Source organism: Falco biarmicus, chromosome 4 (genome assembly GCF_023638135.1).
Source record: "Falco biarmicus isolate bFalBia1 chromosome 4, bFalBia1.pri, whole genome shotgun sequence".
Taxonomy (NCBI): Eukaryota; Metazoa; Chordata; class Aves; order Falconiformes; family Falconidae; genus Falco; species Falco biarmicus.
The window spans coordinates 85,092,280-85,111,815 of record NC_079291.1 but is presented as its reverse complement, the minus strand read 5'-3'; the positions used below and the strand labels follow the sequence as shown (position 1 = coordinate 85,111,815).

The window sequence follows — 19,536 nt, the reverse complement described above, 5'->3', positions numbered from 1 at the left end:
GGGAAAAGAGCCTGGGGGGAGCAGGGGATGCCCTAGCAATGGGCTTCCAGATGGATGGAGGGTAGGGGGCTAACCCCACATGCAGCACTAGGGCTCCAGGACAGGAGCTCATTGCTGGCAAACAGAAGGCCACCATGCCAGGTCAGCAGATGCCATCCAGCCATGGCATCCCCTCTCTGGCACCCATCCACTGCCATCTCCCTCTTGCAGGAGGAAGGTGCAGGGCAGGGAGGGCAAGGAGCTCCACATGGGATCAAAGCACGGGGTGCAGTCCCCCCTCAGCGAACTGGGGCCGTTGGGGCACTTAGGCACCAGCTACGGCAAATATCCACATTTGCTCCCCAGCCCCTGGGGAGGGAGAGAAAAGGAGAAGAGCCAGCAGCGAGCCCCGTCCCCGCTTTCTAGGGCAGTGCAGGAGGAACAGACATTGCATTTGGCCACCCTGTCCCCAGGGAGTCAGAGACTCCCTTTATTTAGAAGCTGTTCCCCACTCCCCGCAACCTCATTTCTGCCAGCAGTGAAGCGAGGCACACATCCCAGCCACCAGCACCACCACACAGGCAGGCAGAGTGATGCTTTCTGCTTTTATTCAATTAATGCAGCAATCTATACAAGAAAAAAAAATAATAATAATGAAACCATGAAATTCCAAACCCTGACAGTGAAGAACCAAATTCTTCCTAAGAATCAACCAGAATTAAAAGATTCCCCCCATGTCAGACTGTACATAAAATAATCTCTGCCCCATTTACAGCGTTTCACACAGTACTTCTCGTATCTCAAACTTCAGAACTGTACAACTTTGTTACAAACCACGCTTTTTCCTAGGAAAAGCTTACAGAAAAAAATATTGCCACTTTCTTATTTTTTTATTTTTATTCGTAACAAAAAAAAAATTAGAATCTTTAAAAAACAAAATTGAAGTCAGCCGGAACTTGTAAGTGTGGGCAGGGGCACGGGAAGGAGCAGAGACACACTTCTAGGCTGAACATTTCTCCTGACTGGGAAAGGGAACGCTTTCGGCAGATAAAAGACTATTTGCCACTGGCAGGGGTTCAGACCCCGGCCCCCCTCAAAGCATGGCAGCCATTTCCACCCATGGGCCTCGGACCAGGTAGTGGCGAGCGCTAGGTACTAACAGCACTGAAAGCCAAAGGCCTGAGCTCTCACCCCGGCAGAAGCCGGCTCATGCTGATGCCGGCTCACCCGGAGAGCAGGTTGGCAGCGCCGCGCCCCAGCAAACCCCCCGACCTCTGCGATGAGCCAAGCCTCAGTATCGGGATCACAGCTCCCAGGCACCACGGCTCCTGCCTGACTAAACAGCAAGATGAGAGCTGCGTGGAACCAGATGTGGCAACCCGTGCTCCCCTGCTGCGGGCAGCTGGCCTGCCAAGCCCAGCCGGGCACCGACCTGCTCGCAGACCAGCAGCCCCTCCCTAGGCCAGCTCACCTCTCACCGCCAGCAATCAGCCTTTCCTTCTCTTCCTACGGATTTATTGAGCCCACAGGACTGATGCAAGAGCTTTAGTTCAATCACTGAGCCTTCCTGAGATACGGGCAACAGTAACAAACCCAAACTCCTCCTGCTCTTGGCAGAAAAGCAGGGACAAATCCCACCAAAGCAGGGCTGACCCTTCCTCCTGCTTCCTTAGGAAAGATAGTTCTCATGGTCTGGGCTGTGGGTCTGGATGCATGGGATCGTCACGTCGGACATAGCCTTATTCCCAGTTTTGGGCTGAGCAGGTTACACGAACAAAGCCGGTGGGGTGGATGGAGAGGAGGTCGGACCGCACCACTGGACCAGACACGACAAAGCCGACAGGGTCAGGTTTGTGCATGAGCCCATCCCATGGAGCGGATGGGGAGTTCTGCCTCCGAACCAGAGCTCACCACTCTCCATCCTCTGCACCAGGCCCATGCCACCAGCCTGACCCGAAGCCTGCAGGCAGCCCAGTGCGGCCGGTGACAGAGAACAGGTACAGGCATTGCCAGTATTTTTGTGCCACAGTTTCACCAGACAGGTTACAGTAAGGGATCTAGACATCTGGATCCACATGTAAAATGTGTCTTCTGGTTTCAAATCAAGGTTTCACTCCGATGTTGTTCAGTGCAAAAGAGTTAAAAAACCATGTTATCTACACATATACATCCGTGTCTATAGAAAATGTCTGTACAAGTGGGGGAGATGGCCTGCCTACATGCTGGGGACTCCTCACCCAAGAGATGCCATGGGTCAGACCGGTTGCGTCCCACTCACTCTCCAAAGTGTCAAGCCCCAACCAGTCAGGTTAAAAACCAACTGCACGCAAGAACAGACAGTGACTGGAGAGCGGCTCTGGTGAGGAGCTCCTCCTGCCTCTCCAGCCATGGCTGCCAGCTCAGACACACTGCACCGATGCAGGGCAGGCAGGAAGGCAGGAGGGGAGAGCTCCCAACCATGGCATGCAAGAATACCAAAATAAACTAGGAGAGGAAGGATACTGGCACACATACAGACCGCACAAGGACCAGAATGAGATGATGGTTGGTACCAGGCTAGAGATAAGACCTCATGATGCTTTGTTCAGCCTTCAGTGGAGATAGGGCCAACACCTTGTCCCATGGGAGTCCTGCTCTGGGAAGCAGCCCTGGAGCCTGCCTCCAGCTTCATTTTGAGTTGATAGCAGGGTACGGTATCCGTATTGCAGAGGTAGGCGTAACATTGGGAGCTGGCAGGGGAGAGGGGGAGAGCAGGCTGCGCAGAGCTGAGACCTCTGGCAGTGACCACTGCCACCATCAGCAGCATCCACAGCAGAGCCCGACACCATGGAGGGCACGGGGCATGTCCAGGATGAATCCAGAAAGACAATTAGAAACAGCCATTGCTAGGCATCCTGCTAGCAGGTCTCTAGCTTGCTGGAGATGTCTGCACCAGCCTTAAGGAGGAGGAAGAGGGATCGCTGCTCCCTGCACCAGGTTTTGCTATTAGGGGAATGCCAAGCCTTCCCAAACAGGGGGTTTGAGGCTAAGAGCTGGCCCGGAATCTGCAAAACGCTGGGAGAGTGAGGAACAGCACTTCAAATGCTAAGTGTGATCTGAAAATGGCTTTTTAAAGGTTTCAGAAGCAACAGAAGCATGAACTTTCAGATTTCTGGGCAGACAAGAGGTTCCTTTGAAGCCTGGCCGGGAGGCTGTGCCTGTACTTCCGCACAGAGCCAACGAGCAGCTCTCACCAGGAAAGCAACTGGATAATCACAGACAGGTACTGGGGGACCTCACCTACGACCCCCCACAGCCAACGCTGTTCTGAAGGTGACTGTCATTTCCTTTGTACTGATGCGACCGCTAGATCCAGCCTGAGCAGTAACCCCAACAACAGACGAGTGGTGGGAGCTGCATAAGTTGGTGGTGAAGGAAAAGTACATTGAGACCCAGATGTCAACAAACGTGCTCAGTCACCAAGGAATGGCGCTCCAGGGAACAATGCCTGAGGTTGGGGGGTTTTTTTGTTGTTTTGTTGGGGTTTTTTTGACCAGGAGCCCCCCAAGACAGCAGCAAATGGGTTTCAAAATATATTACATCTTTTTATTGCCAAGCGTGCAGACTATGAAGTGTGTGGGGGACACAACACTAAGAAAAACTACACTTTGAGGGAGGGCAAAGCAGTAAAAATTTTAAAATAAGAACTACTCCTTACAACTGCCAACACTTGGGTTCAAAGTATCAATTGGAGGAACTTTCCTAAAAGTATGGTTCTAAATATGCTGTTGGGCCCCAAACTTTGAAAATGCCGAGGCTTTGGTCTGGGCTAATGCAAACCGGGTGGGAGAAGAGGAGGAAGAAGGCAGGCTTTCTAACACTAGCTCCACAAGGCCGAACGCCCAATTCTTCTCAGCATTTTCTGTAGCAACCAGAAAACTCCTTACCCCAGGAACGTGGGCAGGAAAAAGCCAGGAGGAGGCGGCAACCACTGCAGCACTAGCTGCTGAATGCACTGCACTGGGGCCACACTAGACCCTTGCAGTGTCCCCACTCCCAGAGCCAGCCTCGGAGGGGACTGGCTGCCCGGCTCCCCCAAGGCCACGGCAGCATCCGTTCCTGCTCTGGCGGAGTGCAGCCAAGTCCCTCGGATGGCATGCTGTGCCGGGATGCTGCGCAGTCTCAAATCTCTATACCTAGAAAGGGCAGCGGCCAAAAGCCAGTCCCCCCGGCTCTTCTCAGGGGGTCCCAAGGCAAGCATCCTCACAAGAACAGCATCACTCCTACTCCTCTTTGCTACCTCCAGCTCTGGGAAGCAGCACGTACTCAATGCGATCGCTCACTCGGCAGCCCTGAGGCTCCAGTATGGACCTCGGGTGGATGCTGGGCCAGCCTCTGAAGCCAGTCACATTTCCTCCCTCCTCAACCAAAACACGTGCCTGGCCAGATCAGCACTGAGAAACCAGAGCTCAGCTCAAGTACATTCTTTTCGGAGAGGGCAGCACAGGGACACAAGCCTGCGAGCCCACGCTGGGTTGGGAAAAGGGACTGGAAAGGAAACCTACGGCATTTAAAACTGGTACTAAAGTGCAACAAAAACGTCCTAAATCATTTGAAATCAATCGCAGTAAGAGGGGTCTGCAAAGCTTTAGACTTCCAGTTACTGCAGGGCACCCTTAAAACAAACCCAACAACAACTAGGTAAGAACAGACCAAGGAGCCCTTTGGTGAAACAAGGAATATGAGGCCACCACAAAGTTTCAGCTCCTGGGGTCAAACATCATATTTAGAACATTTGGAAAGGAAGAAAGTTAAAGCAAAAAAAACAAAAATACAATTCTTGAACCTTGCGCAATGAAACAGTTAAACTTTTTGGTGTTCTTAAAAGAAATCCCAACAGACAGCCTGGCATAACTTTATCTGCTTCCTAAGGGAGAGATGCCCGTTTGACCCATGACTCAGGACACCATGTGCACTGGACATGTTCCATCCTTACATATGTCTCAGCATTCCTCCATTCATAAAAACAAATCGCTAGATCCTTCCTGTTTACTCTTCAGCCTGAAAGGAAAAACCAAAACTGAAGCTAGATGGAAGATAGCCAGAGGGAGGAGAAAGTCTTCACAGACTGGAGGCCAATCTCATCAGCTCCACGATCCTGGAAAGTGCAATCCTCAGTGTCGCCTCATTTTAACTTTCCTGGCTGGGCTGCCATCCTCCTCTTCCTCGTCACAGTCCTCTGTGTACTCATAAGACCTTCGCCAATAGTTCTCGGAGCTGAAGTTGCTCCGTCTCCTATGTTTTGGTAAGAGGACTGAGCGCCTGTTCTCCTCTTTATCCATTTCCAGAATCCGTGGCCTAAGGAGAGGGAGAAAGAGGGAGTGAGAGTACATTCACAGCAGGATTTAGACCTTCCTTGTATGGACAATATCTGTAGTTTTGCCTACTTTGAGCAATATGACCAACTGCTTCCACATTGCTTTCCCAGTGCTGGGCACTCAGCAGAGCAGGAACAGATCACCAAGCTGCACCTCCCATGAGGAGGCTGAGAACTTTGCTTTCCATGGCGCAAGTCCTTCCCCTTACCAGTGCAAGCTTTGGTCTTTACCTCCACCAGGAACACTTCCTAACAGCCCAGTCACCTATTTCTAAGTGCAGCTGGTGGCCCCAAGAAACATCCCTTGGGCAGAGAGGTCTGTCTCTCCTACAGCAGAATTTGCAGCACAGAGCTGAGCTCCTCTTGAAGCTGCTGAGGTGCTTGCGGTGCAGGATCAAACCACAGCTCCCAACTCCTTTGTCCTCTCGCTAGTTCTCTCAAACATGAGCACACTGCAATTGTTACTTCTGCAAAGCTGCCTCTGCCCACACCTGTGATCCCTTCGCAGGACTGGGCTGGTGGGCTGCACAGACCACTTATTTTATCCTAGGTGGCAACTGCCAAGTTCCTCTAAAGCTGTTTGCCTATGTTATACTGGAGTCTTTGAGGCCAAAGGAAGAAAAAACCGTGGTTTTGATACCTATCTGCTGCAGGAGTCTATGCGATTTCCCCCACCCCTGTAAGGTCACATCAAGCTGAAAAACAGCTCTCTCAGATCTGCAAATTTGTCCTGCATGATCGCTTCTCTACTCAGACACCAGCCCACTGCGTGCTCAGAGGTCAGCTTCCATTTGCAGGCTACCTTCCCTTCTCTATCTATCCTCCCAGCCAGCCCGAGTCCAGGTGAATGAACACTGCTCATAAACAAGCCATCCCCACCCTCCTCCCTCCAGGACAGGTTGAAACACGGGCTGGGACCGCACTGCAGCCAAGCCCCAGGACCAAGCCAACTTCTGGTTTTTACATGATGTGCAGAGAACAGTCTTGATCCTTGGGAAGCTTTGGAATTGGAGAATACCAGCAACGCTGCATGACAGCTGGCAGGCTGGCTATCGCTGACAGCTATCAGTACGTTCACACAGAGCAAGGTGGTGTTTAAGGGAAGCCTTGCTGCAGAGCTCAAGCTGTCCGAAACCCCAGCAAGGAGCAACCCTGAAGGTCACGCTTACACATTCACATGGTCTGGTTACACACACAAAAATATACACAGGCAGCTCTGGAACCAAAACAGGTCTAAGAAGCTTCCCAAGGCGGCCTTCACCTTTCCCAGATAGCAAAACCTCACGTTCCTTCCCAAGACTGTTTTCATAATATAGTTTAACGCAGCTGCACAGGTTGCTTGGCAATAGAGGTCAAAAATAATTAGCTGCAGGGAAACTATTGTTCTGAATGACTGCATTATCAAAAGCCAGCCAAATCTATTGCTTCTTCATTATGCCACTCACAGGATAAACAATGTAAGCTGCTTACAGCCAGAGATTAGCCTCCACAAGCCTAGGAGGAATATATAAGGAACCTCATTCTGATAAAACAGATCTGTACCCCACAGAAAGCACCTCAGAGGTGCAAGCTAATGTGTTTTTAAGTGTGCTGTGCAGCCTCTTGTCAGAGGCCAGGAACCTCAGATACACACTGACCTAGAAATACCATCCAAAACATGGCTCTTTGGAGAGATCATCCATCCTACCTGTGAGCAGCATCAGGGTCTGCTTTGCGATGGGACCGCTTCGGTTTCAGGATCTGGTCCCGGTTGCTTCCTGATAGACGGTCAGAGTTATAACCTGGTGGCAACACAGAGCTACTCAGGGATTTTGTTTCCAATCGAGGTGCATCTAGTCTTGTTCTGCAAATATTTAAAGAGAAAAGAATTTGCAAGGAGTTTCGACAGAACTATTAGCATGCTGCAGCAGACGTCTGTCCTAGATGTGCTGAAGCAGAACCCTCAATCCCAGCCACACAGCTCAGGAAGCAGGTCAGGACTATTACACTCAACAGCAGAACAAACTGCAGCTTTTCTGGTACCTGAAGCTTCAGCTTTAACCTTTGCTGCCTCAGTTAGAGGGAAGAGGAAGGTTTAGGGACATAGGTAGTCATGAGGCAACCGCAAACGGCGCTAGGCTCACTGCAATGCCAGTTATGGGATACAGAGTAGAGGCACTGAGCACCTGTGAAATCCTATGAAATCACGGTGACTCGTCAGTAACTCGTAGCTCCAGTTAAGCCACCTGGGAGATGCCCTGCAAAATCCATCATCACCTACAACAGTAACAACTGCTTCTATCTGGAAACTCCCTACTGCCTAGAGATCTCACGGGGTCAAGCATTTCTCAACTTGACTAAGAGGTTTAAAGAGTTGAAGTACGAGTCAGAAGGTCTGGCAAACCGAAGCTGTACCACATCCCTTCCAGCAGTGCAGCACACACTCAAGGTACACCAGAGAGCAAGCACAGCATGTCCCAGAGCAGAACTGTCACTGGCCCAGGCACAACTGTAGCCATGCACACGTGGAGGGAGGCAGCAGGCTGAGCAGCAGCAACGAAAACTCAACAGCACAGCATCTTATCGCAGTGCTATCACCATCTCCAAGCACAGCACAGTTACCAGTCTCAACTTACAAGCTCTGCTAAATGTCTATTTTAAAACACAGACTGAAGCCTAAGAATGGGCAAAACATGCTAAAAGGTGGTGCCGGTGCTCCAGAGCTGCTGATCTCAGGAGGATTCAAGCCACTTCCCAGAAGGAAAGGCACCCTGACATTGTTGCTGCAGCCTGTCTCCGTCCTTGGGATCATGGGTGAATATGAAAGCGGTCTGGGTGAAAGAAAGGGAAGAATCACTGCTTGCTCTCTAGCACTGAACTCCTGAGGGAGGTTTCCACAGGAGAATCCCAACCTAAACTCCCATTAGGAAGCAGACCCAGCTGCCAGGCTTCCTCCTCTCCACCACCACCTCTTCAGTTAATCAGGACAATGCCAGGCTGGCACACGCGAAGCTGGGCAGGGCAGCCAAAGTCTGCCCAGCGTGCCAGAAACAAGGAACTTCCACAGGCAGATACCAGGCTGGAGGCTGCACAAGTCCACAGTGCTGTTGTCCTGAGCTGTTCTCAGCTCCAGGACTGGACCCAGTCCAGCTACAACACCGAAGGCATTGTGGATCCTGCCCTGGACAAGTTAGGTGGTTTAAACACCTCTCAAATACAACAGCAACTACAGGCCTGCAATTAGAACAAACAAACCACCAAATATACTGCAAGGGCAAGGGAACACAAGCCACACTCACTCTGTCCACAGAGCAACGCAGGTATGAGCTGCAGGAGCAGGTACGAGGAGAGGCTCTACTAAAATGGAAAGCCGATTACCTATCAAAGTTCAAGTTCAATAGAGTAACTCCCTGATGTAACTGCTTACAAAGACGTGCTTACAAATGGCAGCACAAGCCCTCTAAAATGACTTTCAAGACCCGCTTCAATAGGTCTCATTTCTGTCCCCACCTCCCACCTCTTTCAGCATCTCATGAAATCGAGAGCACCATTCTTCCCCCCTCCCAGCCTCTTGCTCCAAGCGCTTCCAAACCTTGCTGGCTCCCCGCAGTCCTGCACTCCGATACGCAGGAAACACTGTAAATATCGCCACGCTACAACACTGAAGTGTTTATGACCTACTTGGTAACCACGCCGCTCTCAAGCATCCTGCGAAACCCAGCCACTTCTCCAGCTCGCCCAGCTTTGTTCTCCTGCCGCTGCCAGCAAAAACTGTCTCTAGAATCACACAGAGTAGAGGCAAGAGCAGATTCAAACGTCTGGGACTCAGCAGGCTCTGGCAGCCTGTTCAGAGCTGAATATCTCAGCTCCAAGCTGCAGCAAAGTTTAGGCTGCTCTATGACCCAGCTGATCTGATCCTGCTGGAAAGCTCAGGGCTGAGCCTTACCACGAAGATGAGGAAGCGGGGTTTTACACGGCCGCTGGCTGCTCCCAAGCCTCTCGTGCTAGCAGGCTACCAGCGGAAGGAGCTGTTTTCCTGGTTGCATAACACACTATTTCAGACTACACAAAGTCGCATGATACAGGGCTAGGGAATGGCATTGGCTGCAGCAATACATGCCGCGGGGATGCAAGCACAGACAAAGGTCACCGCAGCCCTGCTGTGCATGCATGCATGCACATGGGACTCGGCAAGGAGATGGCTGCCGTCACAAGGGATAAGCAGCAATTAATAAGCTCTATTTGGCAGCAGAGTGCACCCTTTGGCAAACGGGCAATTGCCATGTATTCACCAGGGCTGCTAAGCTCTACGGAGATTACACAAAAATAATTACCAGGGGGTTTCCACTTTGCTCAAGAGAAAAAAATCCTGTTGTGGTTTCATTCAGCCTGCCAGTCAAGTCAGCCCATTGCTGTCTGCATATGACTGGGCAGAGACACTTCGGCTCAAACACTAAGCAAATCCGGCCCCTAAAATCAGGGGAAGACAGAAGGACACGCTGCCACAAAAGGATGGCTAAGCAAACAGCCAATGCAACTCTGCTAGGAGCTAACAGGCTTTGTCTCTTCAGCAGTGATGCACCAGGTCAGCCAGGTGCATCTGAGCCAGAGCTAGGTGCTTGCCCAGTTGCATTTTGAGGGCAGATGGGCTAGGCTGAAATAACTCAACAGCCTCAGCTTACAGAGGCTGGCAAAAGCAAGAGATATAGCCAGTTTAAAGGAGTATGTTAGACATCTGCACCAGTCTGGGCAACTTTGGCTTATTTAGCCAAGTCTGTCTTTCCTAGGAAACTCCTCCACAGCCTAGGACAGGCAGCTTCTCTACCCCAAAGCCCAACTAAAGCAGCTACAGGACTTGGAAATGCCTTCCACTCATGCTCGTCAGTGCCCACGCTGCTTTTTGTTGGCTGCAGTAAACAACAATGTGAATGTAACCGCCTTTTAGTTCTTATCACAACTCTCACCTTAAGCCTCACGTGGCAATAACCAGTGACTGGGTGGTTTGGTTATAATCTTTCTTTCATCCCACTCTATCACCTGCCACATCTCATCCTGGCTCCCTGGGTCTGAGCTGATTTTGCCTGGCTAACGCCTCAGGGCTGCTGGTTTTGCTACCTTCATTTCATGGGTCTCTCTAACCAGATGTCCAACTCCACTCCACTGGCTTTGTGCCGTATCTTCGTAACGTTGCCAGACTTGTTTTGAAACGAACTAAGCCACCTGAAAGCTCAGCAAATCTGAATTTAGACCGCTTGCCTGCTAGCCTTATGCCAGCCTGGGCCACACCTTCAGCCCTACCACCAATGCCCATGCTTTCGGCTGGGTTTACAGGACTCAAGTTGTGTGATTTCACTTGCAAAAAGGTTTCTTGACAGCAGAATTACTGTGCCTCAGAAAGTGTTAGCAATCGACATGGGTCAACGTGTGGTAGTCACAGTTTTTGGTAGCCTAGTAGAAGGAACTGATGAGAGAGGCTGTCTCTCAGCAAACAAAAACACTGAGGGAGTTTGGGATGGGGTTAGTTTATCTTTTTCTCCATTTTCTTAAGAGCTTTAGGAACAAGCACTAGCTGGTAAGACGCCATCAAGACAGCGTAATCTTTTAAAACAGCTCACAGAGCTTGACATCCCAACACCAACTTGAAGGACATGCTCTGTAAAGTGATCGCTAAATTCACTGCATTCGCTTCCCTTCGAAGCCAGCATCTTCCTCTCCCTCCCCAGGAGACAAAAGCCATGCTACAAAGAAAACTATCTGCTTTATAGGAGATTCTTCATCATAAGCATCAGCTTCAAAGGACTGTCCAGGTAACTCACGCAGCATGTGGGTATCATATGATCATATGATCATGACACCTGAATACACAGCCCAAAACAAGACAGTTTGAAACCCTAGACGTTTGGAGTTCGGCAGGCAGTGAAAGCCAGGTGTTTGGACATGAACAGGGCTTGCAAACCCAGACATTACAATGAAATGCTGCTGCACAGAGCCAAGAAGTGATTAACTCTGCAGTAACAAGTTCCTTCTATTTCCACGGCAAGACACAAGTAAGCATCAGAATGACACCTAAATCAAGATAGAAGATCGAGCCAGCAAATTAACAAGCAAGGCAGTTTTGAAGTGTTTCTTCAGAAGCACATTGGGAAACACCACAATGCCACATCCAAGGTTATCTTACTGTCTGGAGGGCTTCAACACTTACTTTCGAAGGATGATGACAGCTCTTCTCTCCTTTATGTCCTGTGGTCGAATACAGTGTGTAATTTCATCGGCTGCATATCCACTGACAACAAAAACAAAAAGCCACTGTGAGAAAGATGACAGGCAGAAGTAGAAAGTGGTTGCCATCCTCAACAACTCAGTTTGGCCAGTCACCTCCTAACTTCCACCAGGAATTCCTCCTCCAAACACTGTTCCCCAGGCACACGGGAGCTAGACTTATAGGAAAGAAGAAGCTTCACAAAGAATGAGGACAATCAGGACTTTTTTTTTTTTTTTTTTTTACTCAATTTTTTAACATACACCAGAGGAAACTGCCACCTGCCACAACACCGTGAAATAAGACCTCTAGGAAATAAGTTTATGAAATGTAAATTCAGCCGGTTCACTTATCAAGAAATTAGAGAGCAACAGGGGAAAAAAAATCAGCACATTGCACCAAAGCATCTTTTCATGCGTGTTCTTGACAAAAACCATCTCTCATGGCTGAGATACCCAGATACAAACATGTACCAGGATCGATGAAACTTGTTAGTTGAGGAGGGGGCTAGCGGAGGTAAGAGTTGAGTGTGTCGCCCCCCTCACCTGGGCACAGATGCTGCCATCTCAGCATGCTCACCCTCCCTGCCACCCCCCACGTGGCACGTCCTCAGCCACCACACAAACATCACCCCCCGGCACAGCCCAACCCCAACACAATGCATGCGGGGTAACCTTCACATTCAGACCTGCAAACCAAGCTGCACCCCTAAAACCTCCCTGCCACAGGGCTCACAAGGCGAGACAGCCACCTGGGCCAAGGAAAACCACACCAGGCTTGAGCAGCTACACAGCCACACAGCAGCTGTTCTCGGCAGGAGTGTTTCATTCTATGAGATGACTTCACCCACCCCAAGTTCCCAGCAGAAAAGCCACACCAATGAGGGCCCCAGCTGCCCACAAAACACAGGAGTGGTTTTCTTGTGGCTGCTTCTGTTGTTCAGCACAACTCCTGGGGTCCAGTGCAGCACATGAGGTCACGGCGGGTCCGTGGAGAGCTGCTATCACAGCTGCTCCAACACAGAAACCACCCTGCCAGGAGCACATCTGAGCAGGTCCGAGAGGTGGTCCTGCCCTCTACCTGCTGTTTGGAGAGTGTCTGTTCACAAAAGAGCCTTCTAGAGTCCAGTATGGGGAAAAGAGAAGTTAAACACCTTCAGAGCCTCCTGAAACAGCTGACAAAGACAGGAATACCTTTGAAGGGACTTGGGGGAAGGCTGGTCAAGCCACACAAAGCTAGCACACCCCCACGCTGGTTTAACCTGAAGTGGAGATCACTGAGCCCACTCTCCCCACGAGGCTTTACCGTGAAGCTACCACCATGCCAGCTGCCAGCCAGCCCTCCCGGGGCACAGCCCGGGTCACCGGCTTGCTGGTTATTCAGGACACTCAGAGCAGAGAACAGATCGCTCACATGCAAGTCTTCTCTGGGGAGGGGACCGGGTTTCCTTTATCTGGTTAGATAACCCACCCACTCGCTGAGAAATGCACACCTCTCAAAGACAGATTTACTGCTTTGAGAAGAGGTAAGAGTCTAAGACCTGATCAGTTAAAACAGGGGCTGATGTCCACCACCACCCCCCGGGGCACTGCAGAACAAGACAGTGTTATGCTAAGGGGTTTATAATGATGCTCTATTATGTTGCAGGAATCTCCGTGTCAAGCTCCAGCAAATTCATTAGTATCACCCACTTGTTAACATTCAACTCAGCACATCCTCAGCAACACCCTGAACATCAGGACGAGGTCTGCTTCCAGACCTGCGCTCTCCATCACGAGATGTCAGCGTGGCCACTCATTCCCATTCCCCAGGCAAGAACCTGCCTTCTGGCTCACCTGCAGAGCGGCAAGAGGCAGAGCACACGGGCAGCACCACAGCAACAGCCCCAGTACTCCAGTCTGGGGCCCTAATGGGGACCCACTGGTCTGCACCAGTGCCATGCTGGTGTGGAAAAATTTAGCATGCACCACATCAGATATAGTTATGCAGGGCCCTCCAGCAAAAGGGTGTGCACAGACACCAGGCAGAGAAATGGAAGAAAAAGATAATTTGGTTGTGTCACGCTTGTTCCACTTCATGCCAGCATGAACTTCTTGCCCACTGCCTGGCCTTGCCGCATCCTGATGATGGGTGATGGGGCAGAGGCTGGAACAAAACACCCGTAATGGTACCAAGGGTCTACCCCAGAGATTTCTTGCCCAGAGAACAAACCCAAAACAGGAGGCGACAGCTAACTTGGTAAACAAAATCCTAAATTCCTGCCTGAGAGAACACCTGAGCATGTCTCCACCTTAGAGTATTTTCCAGAAGAACACAGGGAGGTGCAGATGCTACCCACACACTCCTCAAACTAACACCCCAACTCCTAACTAACCTGTGGGATCTTACACCCCCATCTCCTCCCCAAGTCTCTTCCTCAGTCCAGAAGAGCTGCTGCTGAGCCATAACATAACCGATGCACGTGAAGATGAAAGTAGATGTTTTTGTACAAACATCACCCAGAAAGGAGGCCCTGAAGTTCTGCAGAGTCTCTGATGAGAAATATTTCTAGGGGTTGACGACAGCCAGGCCAGCTCAGAGGCAGAGAGCCCATCTCTCAAACAGGGTTTGAGCAGCTCGAGGCTTTACTTGTTCAGGAAAGCTGCTGCCACAAACCACGGATGTGACACCGACCAGTTCAAGCAGAGCTTGAAAAAATCCATTTGCCTCATCACCACTGGCACGCACATGCAGAACTTCCTCTGCACCAACGGCCTGTTCTGAAGGACCAGGCTCTTCTGGAAAAGCATCTAATTCAGGCAGCTGCAGAGAGATTCCTCCAGCTGGGAAGAAAGCAGGTTCACCCTCCAGAGACTCCAGCCAGCTCAGATTATGCTACCATCGGGCATGCCTCGAGACAACAGGAGAGACAAACATCACGATGTTTCCACTGCTGTTACAAACAATGGGGGGACAACCTGGAGCACTCACCAGCTGCAGAAGGGATGCCCGTAGAGCATGCAAGCTCTCAGAACCTGGGAAACGTTCCCTTTGGTCATTCGCTCCTCTGGCTACCTGCAGCTGCACTATTTCCAAATTTCCAACGATGGTGCTGAGACGTAGCACCCGGCAGTTATACAAAGCTGGCTCGGTGCTGAGATTTGCTACCTACGACAGCGCCTGTGGGGCACAGTAAGCTGCAGGGGTCTGCCCTGGCTAGCTCTGCACCCCCCCTCAGCTCCCTCCCTTTTTTCCAGCCTAAGCATTTGTCACAGCACGTATTCCCCAGCTGAATGGGCAAATTCCTCCCTCTCCTCCCTGCTGCTTCTATCGATTGATGCTTATCAAATTACTGTTAAAAAAAGAAACCCCATGAGCACGGTCCAGCCAGCAGCCCCCAACAGAGAGCTGCTGGCCCACAGGACTGAAATCCAGCTTAACGCCAAGTGCCTGAGAGGAGCAGCACAGACTGAGGTGCTGCGGCTGCTTTCTCCTGGCCGGGCTGGCAAGCAGGACAAACCTGCAGGAGCACCCACCTGCCGGGGCTGCAGCAGAAGAGGGGACCAGAGGAGGTCAAAACCTCCAAGGCCAGATCTTCACCGCAGATGCATAAGGAGAGGAGTAAGTGCCTGGCTTGAAAACCGAAGGGCTCATCATCAGGCCACAGGGTGGCTCAGCCTCTGTCCTGCTGGCAGAGGCGCACAGCCCAGCCAGGAGAATCTCCATTCCACCTTTTAAACACTAACCTGTGTCCTTTGAGGTCTGAGTATTTTCCAGTGAATTCGAGGTGGGTTCAGTGTTTGCAAACACCACAGCCTGCTTCACGGTAGGCAATGAAATCAAGCGGAGGACATGGGGAAAGCCCCTCTGCAAACTCCCTGCTGGGTAGGTGGTTACAAAACCGGGAGGACAATGTGGAACAGGCTGCTGAGAGCAGGAACAGGACACGTGTGATCTGGGGACAACCCAAGAACAACGTGGGGGCAAAGAGGGAGATCCAACAGCTTTCTTCAGGTCCTCACGATTTCCCCAAGGTAACCAAACACACGCAGCTCCCCTGACTTCCCCAGAAAGGCAGCACGCCAGCAGCAGCCACTGACCCAGCAATATTTGAATCACAGACGTTGCAAGCATGCTGGTTCTATCTGCGCCGTTTCCCTATCTCCAGGGCAACTGCCTTCAGCAACTGTTTACTGAGAGGAGAAAAAGGCAAGTTTGGGGAGTTAACTTAAACATGACCAAGGGCTGGATTTTGGAGGTACATCCCTGAGGGCCTACCAAAGTCTGCACCTCTCCCTGCTCCTCCCAGGAGATCTGCAAAGTGGAGTCGAGGAACTAGAATCCAGCCAGCATCCTATCATCACAGAACAATCGCTTCGGCAGAATCTCTCTTAAGCAAGTGCTAAGTATCTGCTAACTGCTGTACCAAAACTGAAATAATCCCCGTTTTAAAGTCCATTATCTGCTAGAAAGCAGAACATCTAACCGTGGATTAAGCTAGAAAATGCCTGGGGCAGGTCAGTCAGAATGCAACCCTTCTATTTGGAGGGGAAAGGTATCTTCGTTTGATTTGTAGGATTACTTCGTATGATTGCTTCAGCCACATTAATAAACCGACTACTGCACCCAGGTGATGCCGGCCAACAACCCAAATGCACAGGCCCAAGAGACACCCCACTGCGATTCCCGGAGCCCTGAGCCACCCACGTCTTCCCGGCAGTTTTGAGGGAAGAGTGAGTGTCTGAGACGAGAGAACATCATTCTCACCTCTCCCTCTCTCCCTCCTCCCACCATCCTCCACTGCAAAGTCCCAATCCTCCTTCAGACATAAGGCCACAAGTTCTCCTACTGGCTTTGACTACAAGACTTCAGGCTGACCCTGCATTAAGGGCTCTGCCACCATGCTTCTGAACAAGCAAAAACTCTCAGTCCTGAAAGAAAAAAAAAAAAAAAAGAAAAAAAGAAAAAAAGAAAAAGACCTCTGGCTGTGAAAGGAAGCACAACTATTTACTCCAGGCCTGCCACGGAAAGGCAGCACAGGGGTTCACATCACCAGCAGGAAAATTAGGGTAGAAAGTTTCTCTCCTGGCGATTAAGGAAAGTCAGCGAGCGGCTCCCTCCCAGCAGTCTTCATCCCTGGGGACGGAGCTTGCTCTGCAGTAAAAGGACACAGGGCAGGACAGGTCCCACCCGGTCCCATTTCACAAAATCACCCTGACCCCGACACCCCGACACACTCCCTGCCCCAGCCAAGCCATCAGAGAACAAGAAAACGTCCTCAGTGCCGCTGCCGTTTCCCTCCGCAGCCTCCCTCACCCCTCGCTAATCCACAGAAGTTACCTAACGCCGGGGGTACGGCAAGGATTAGTTAATGTTTGTGCAGCTTTTCCAAGATAAAAGCTACGCGAGATCTCAGCATTTATTATTGATGCACTAGTCAACGGTGTGAGGCTGTGTGTATGTGGGGGGAAAAAATTCCTTCCCGAACCCTGCGGCGATCACTTTACAAGCCAAAGCAGGGGATTGTGTTACGGCCTGGGAGCCCTGAAAACCAGCCTGGAACTTCACCGATCCAAAAAATAAAACCCCAAATGAGGATACAGTTGGTAGTGCAGAGCACTGCTGGCAGAGTCCAGCCGATCCCCATGCCTGGCAGGCAGCACTCTGACCTTCAGGGACACGAGGGACTGGTGCTCACCGAACCGGGCAGCGCCAGCGCTGGGCTTCGAGCTGCCTCCCCAAGAGCCGGACGCCGGTGGGTCCGTGTGTACCGGGCTGCGCGCACCCTGCCTGCCCCCTTACCTGCCTGCTCTGCCTGCCCAGTGCATATCGGGAGGCAGCCGGGATTAGGAAGCAGGCGTTTCCCAGTGCCAATCCTAGCTTTGCCACCGACCAGCTGCATGACCTTGGGCAGGTCATTTCACCTCCACAGCTCTTTCCCCGCTTGCGAGAATACATGTCAAGTCCTTTCTCGTGCCTGTGACCCGCCATGCTTCCAAGTGACAGTCCCGCAGGGCTCTGCACTCTGGTCTCCCTAGCAGCGTCGGGCAGGGGAAGGTTTAGTATTCCCAGTTTACAGACTGGGAAGACGAGGCCATTCACACCTCCTCTCCACGCTTAAGGTCAGGTCGTGGAGGCACCGGCCGAGCTAAGAATAGACCCAGGAGCCCCGTCCCAACCAGCTGCTCCGCTCTGACCACTCCTGGGCAGAGGATCCATTTTGTGTCTCAATGCGTTATTTTAACTGTTTATGGGAACTATGGCAAAGCCCGGCTCCGCAAGTGGCCACGCTCCCGCCAGACTCGCCTTGAGCCACATGGAGCGGGCACCCCCCCAGAATCAATCATCCACCCAAATCGCCATCCACCGCAGCGGCACGACTCCCCCCGCCAATCCCTCCTTCACCCCTTCTGCTGCAGCAAGACCCTGCACGCCTACAGGCGGGTGAGATCAAGCCCGAGCCACCGTCGGGGTGTGCAGCCGCGTGCCTCACAACCAGCGTTACACAACCGAGCCCCGGCACGTTGGCCGAGGCCTTGGCGATGCGGGTGAGTTACCTGAGCACCGTGACGCTTCCCCTCTTCACCGGCAAGAAGAGAACGGGCTCCGAGACCCTGATGGGTTTGAACTGGAATTTACACCCGAAGCAGAGCGCCGAGTCGCTGAAGAAGGAGACGGAGACGATGGGCCTCTCAAAGATATGGATGGGGTCCACGTGGGAGACAATGCAGCCTCCCGGCTGGTAGTCGTTGATGACGGCACTGTTCACAAAGCCCTCGGGAATCACCCGGTGCTCCACCAGCTTCCTGATCACCAGGTCGTGCACCCACTCGGGGATGGCGTCCACCTCTCCCCGTGGGTACAGGCGCTCCTGGCCAGGGCCTCGTCTCTGCAGCTGGGACCCGTAGGTGTAGCCCTCCCCGAAAAAATACTTGTTCCGCAGAGGCGCCCGGTCCACCGTGTGCTCCTTGTAGAGCCCCTTCTCCGCCCGGGACACCACGTCCTCGATCCGAGCTTCGATCTTGGCGCACTCCTCGGCGCTGAAGAGGCGAAGCTGGCGGATGCCGCTTTTGACTTTCCGAGCTTCCTCCTCCTCCTTCTGCTCCTCGTAGTCGCTGGGCTCGGAACCGGAGTCCTCCTGGTGCCGGCGCTTGCGATCGTAGGGGGGCTCGGGGGGCTCCCGCGGGAGGCTGCCGCCGCCGCCGCCTTTGTGGCCGTCCCGGTAGGGCATCATGGACTTGAGCTTCTCCCGCAGGTCCGTGTAGCCGCTGCCGGCCATAGTGCGTCCGCAGCCCCCGCCTCTATCGATCCCGGCGCTGCAGGCGGCGGCGGGCGGCGGCGGGGGACGCGCAGCTGCTATTCATGGCACCCGCCGCCCTGCTGGGAGAACCCCGGAGGAGCGGGGAGGTGAGGACCGGACCCCCCCCACCACCGGCACCGCGACCCGGCCCGCGGGAGCTCCGCTCGCCTACCCCCCCCACCCCCGCGGAAACGGGACCCCCCTCCCGGCGGCACGGCTCCCGCCCGCCCCCTCCCTCCCGCCGCGACGCCTCTCCCGTGGGGCTGGGGGCGGCCCGGCGGACGCCACACTCACGGCTTCGCCCGGGGCGGGCGCGGACAATGCTGCCGGTGCCGGCGGTGGCGCTCACGCGGCGGCCGGGCCTGGCACATGCCCAGCGGCGGCCCCGGCGCTGCGCGGCACCCTGCCCGCTCCCGCCGCCGCGGCGCTGCCCATGGCGGGGGCGAGGGAGGGTACGGAGAGGGGGAGGGGGCCGGCCCGGGCGGCGGCTGCCGGGGGTCTCGCGCGGCCCTTCCCGCGGCGCGCTACGTCACCAGGAGCCAGCCCGACATCCCGGATCGCCGCGGGGCCGCCCACCGCGACCGCCCCGCCCCGCCGCGCACGCGCCCCGCCGCCGCCGCCGCTGCCCCCCTCGGTCCCGCCCCCCGGACGTAGCGTACGTCCCCGCCCCGCCCCACCCGGCTG

The 19,536-nt window shown here is 53.1% G+C and overlaps 1 protein-coding gene across 5 annotated transcripts; it reads right to left on the bottom strand.

The window, feature by feature from the left end:
• Positions 1–570: 570 nt before the first annotated feature.
• Positions 571–19,461, bottom strand: ALKBH5 (alkB homolog 5, RNA demethylase). 5 transcript variants are annotated; one of them, XM_056336080.1, is made up of 5 exons: positions 19,147–19,457; positions 18,110–18,932; positions 11,517–11,597; positions 7,023–7,178; positions 571–5,316 (listed from the first exon to the last, which is right to left on the bottom strand). In XM_056336080.1, the coding sequence occupies exons 2-5, from the start codon at positions 18,829–18,831 to the stop codon at positions 5,133–5,135; spliced, it is 1,143 nt and encodes a 380-aa protein (XP_056192055.1). In that variant the 5' UTR covers positions 18,832–18,932; positions 19,147–19,457; the 3' UTR covers positions 571–5,132. The 5 variants fall into 5 exon arrangements, with proteins under 5 accessions (XP_056192055.1, XP_056192054.1, XP_056192058.1 ...); XM_056336079.1 differs by having other exon boundaries at positions 18,110–18,929; XM_056336083.1 differs by having other exon boundaries at positions 18,110–18,929; positions 19,386–19,408.
• Positions 19,462–19,536: the final 75 nt, after the last annotated feature.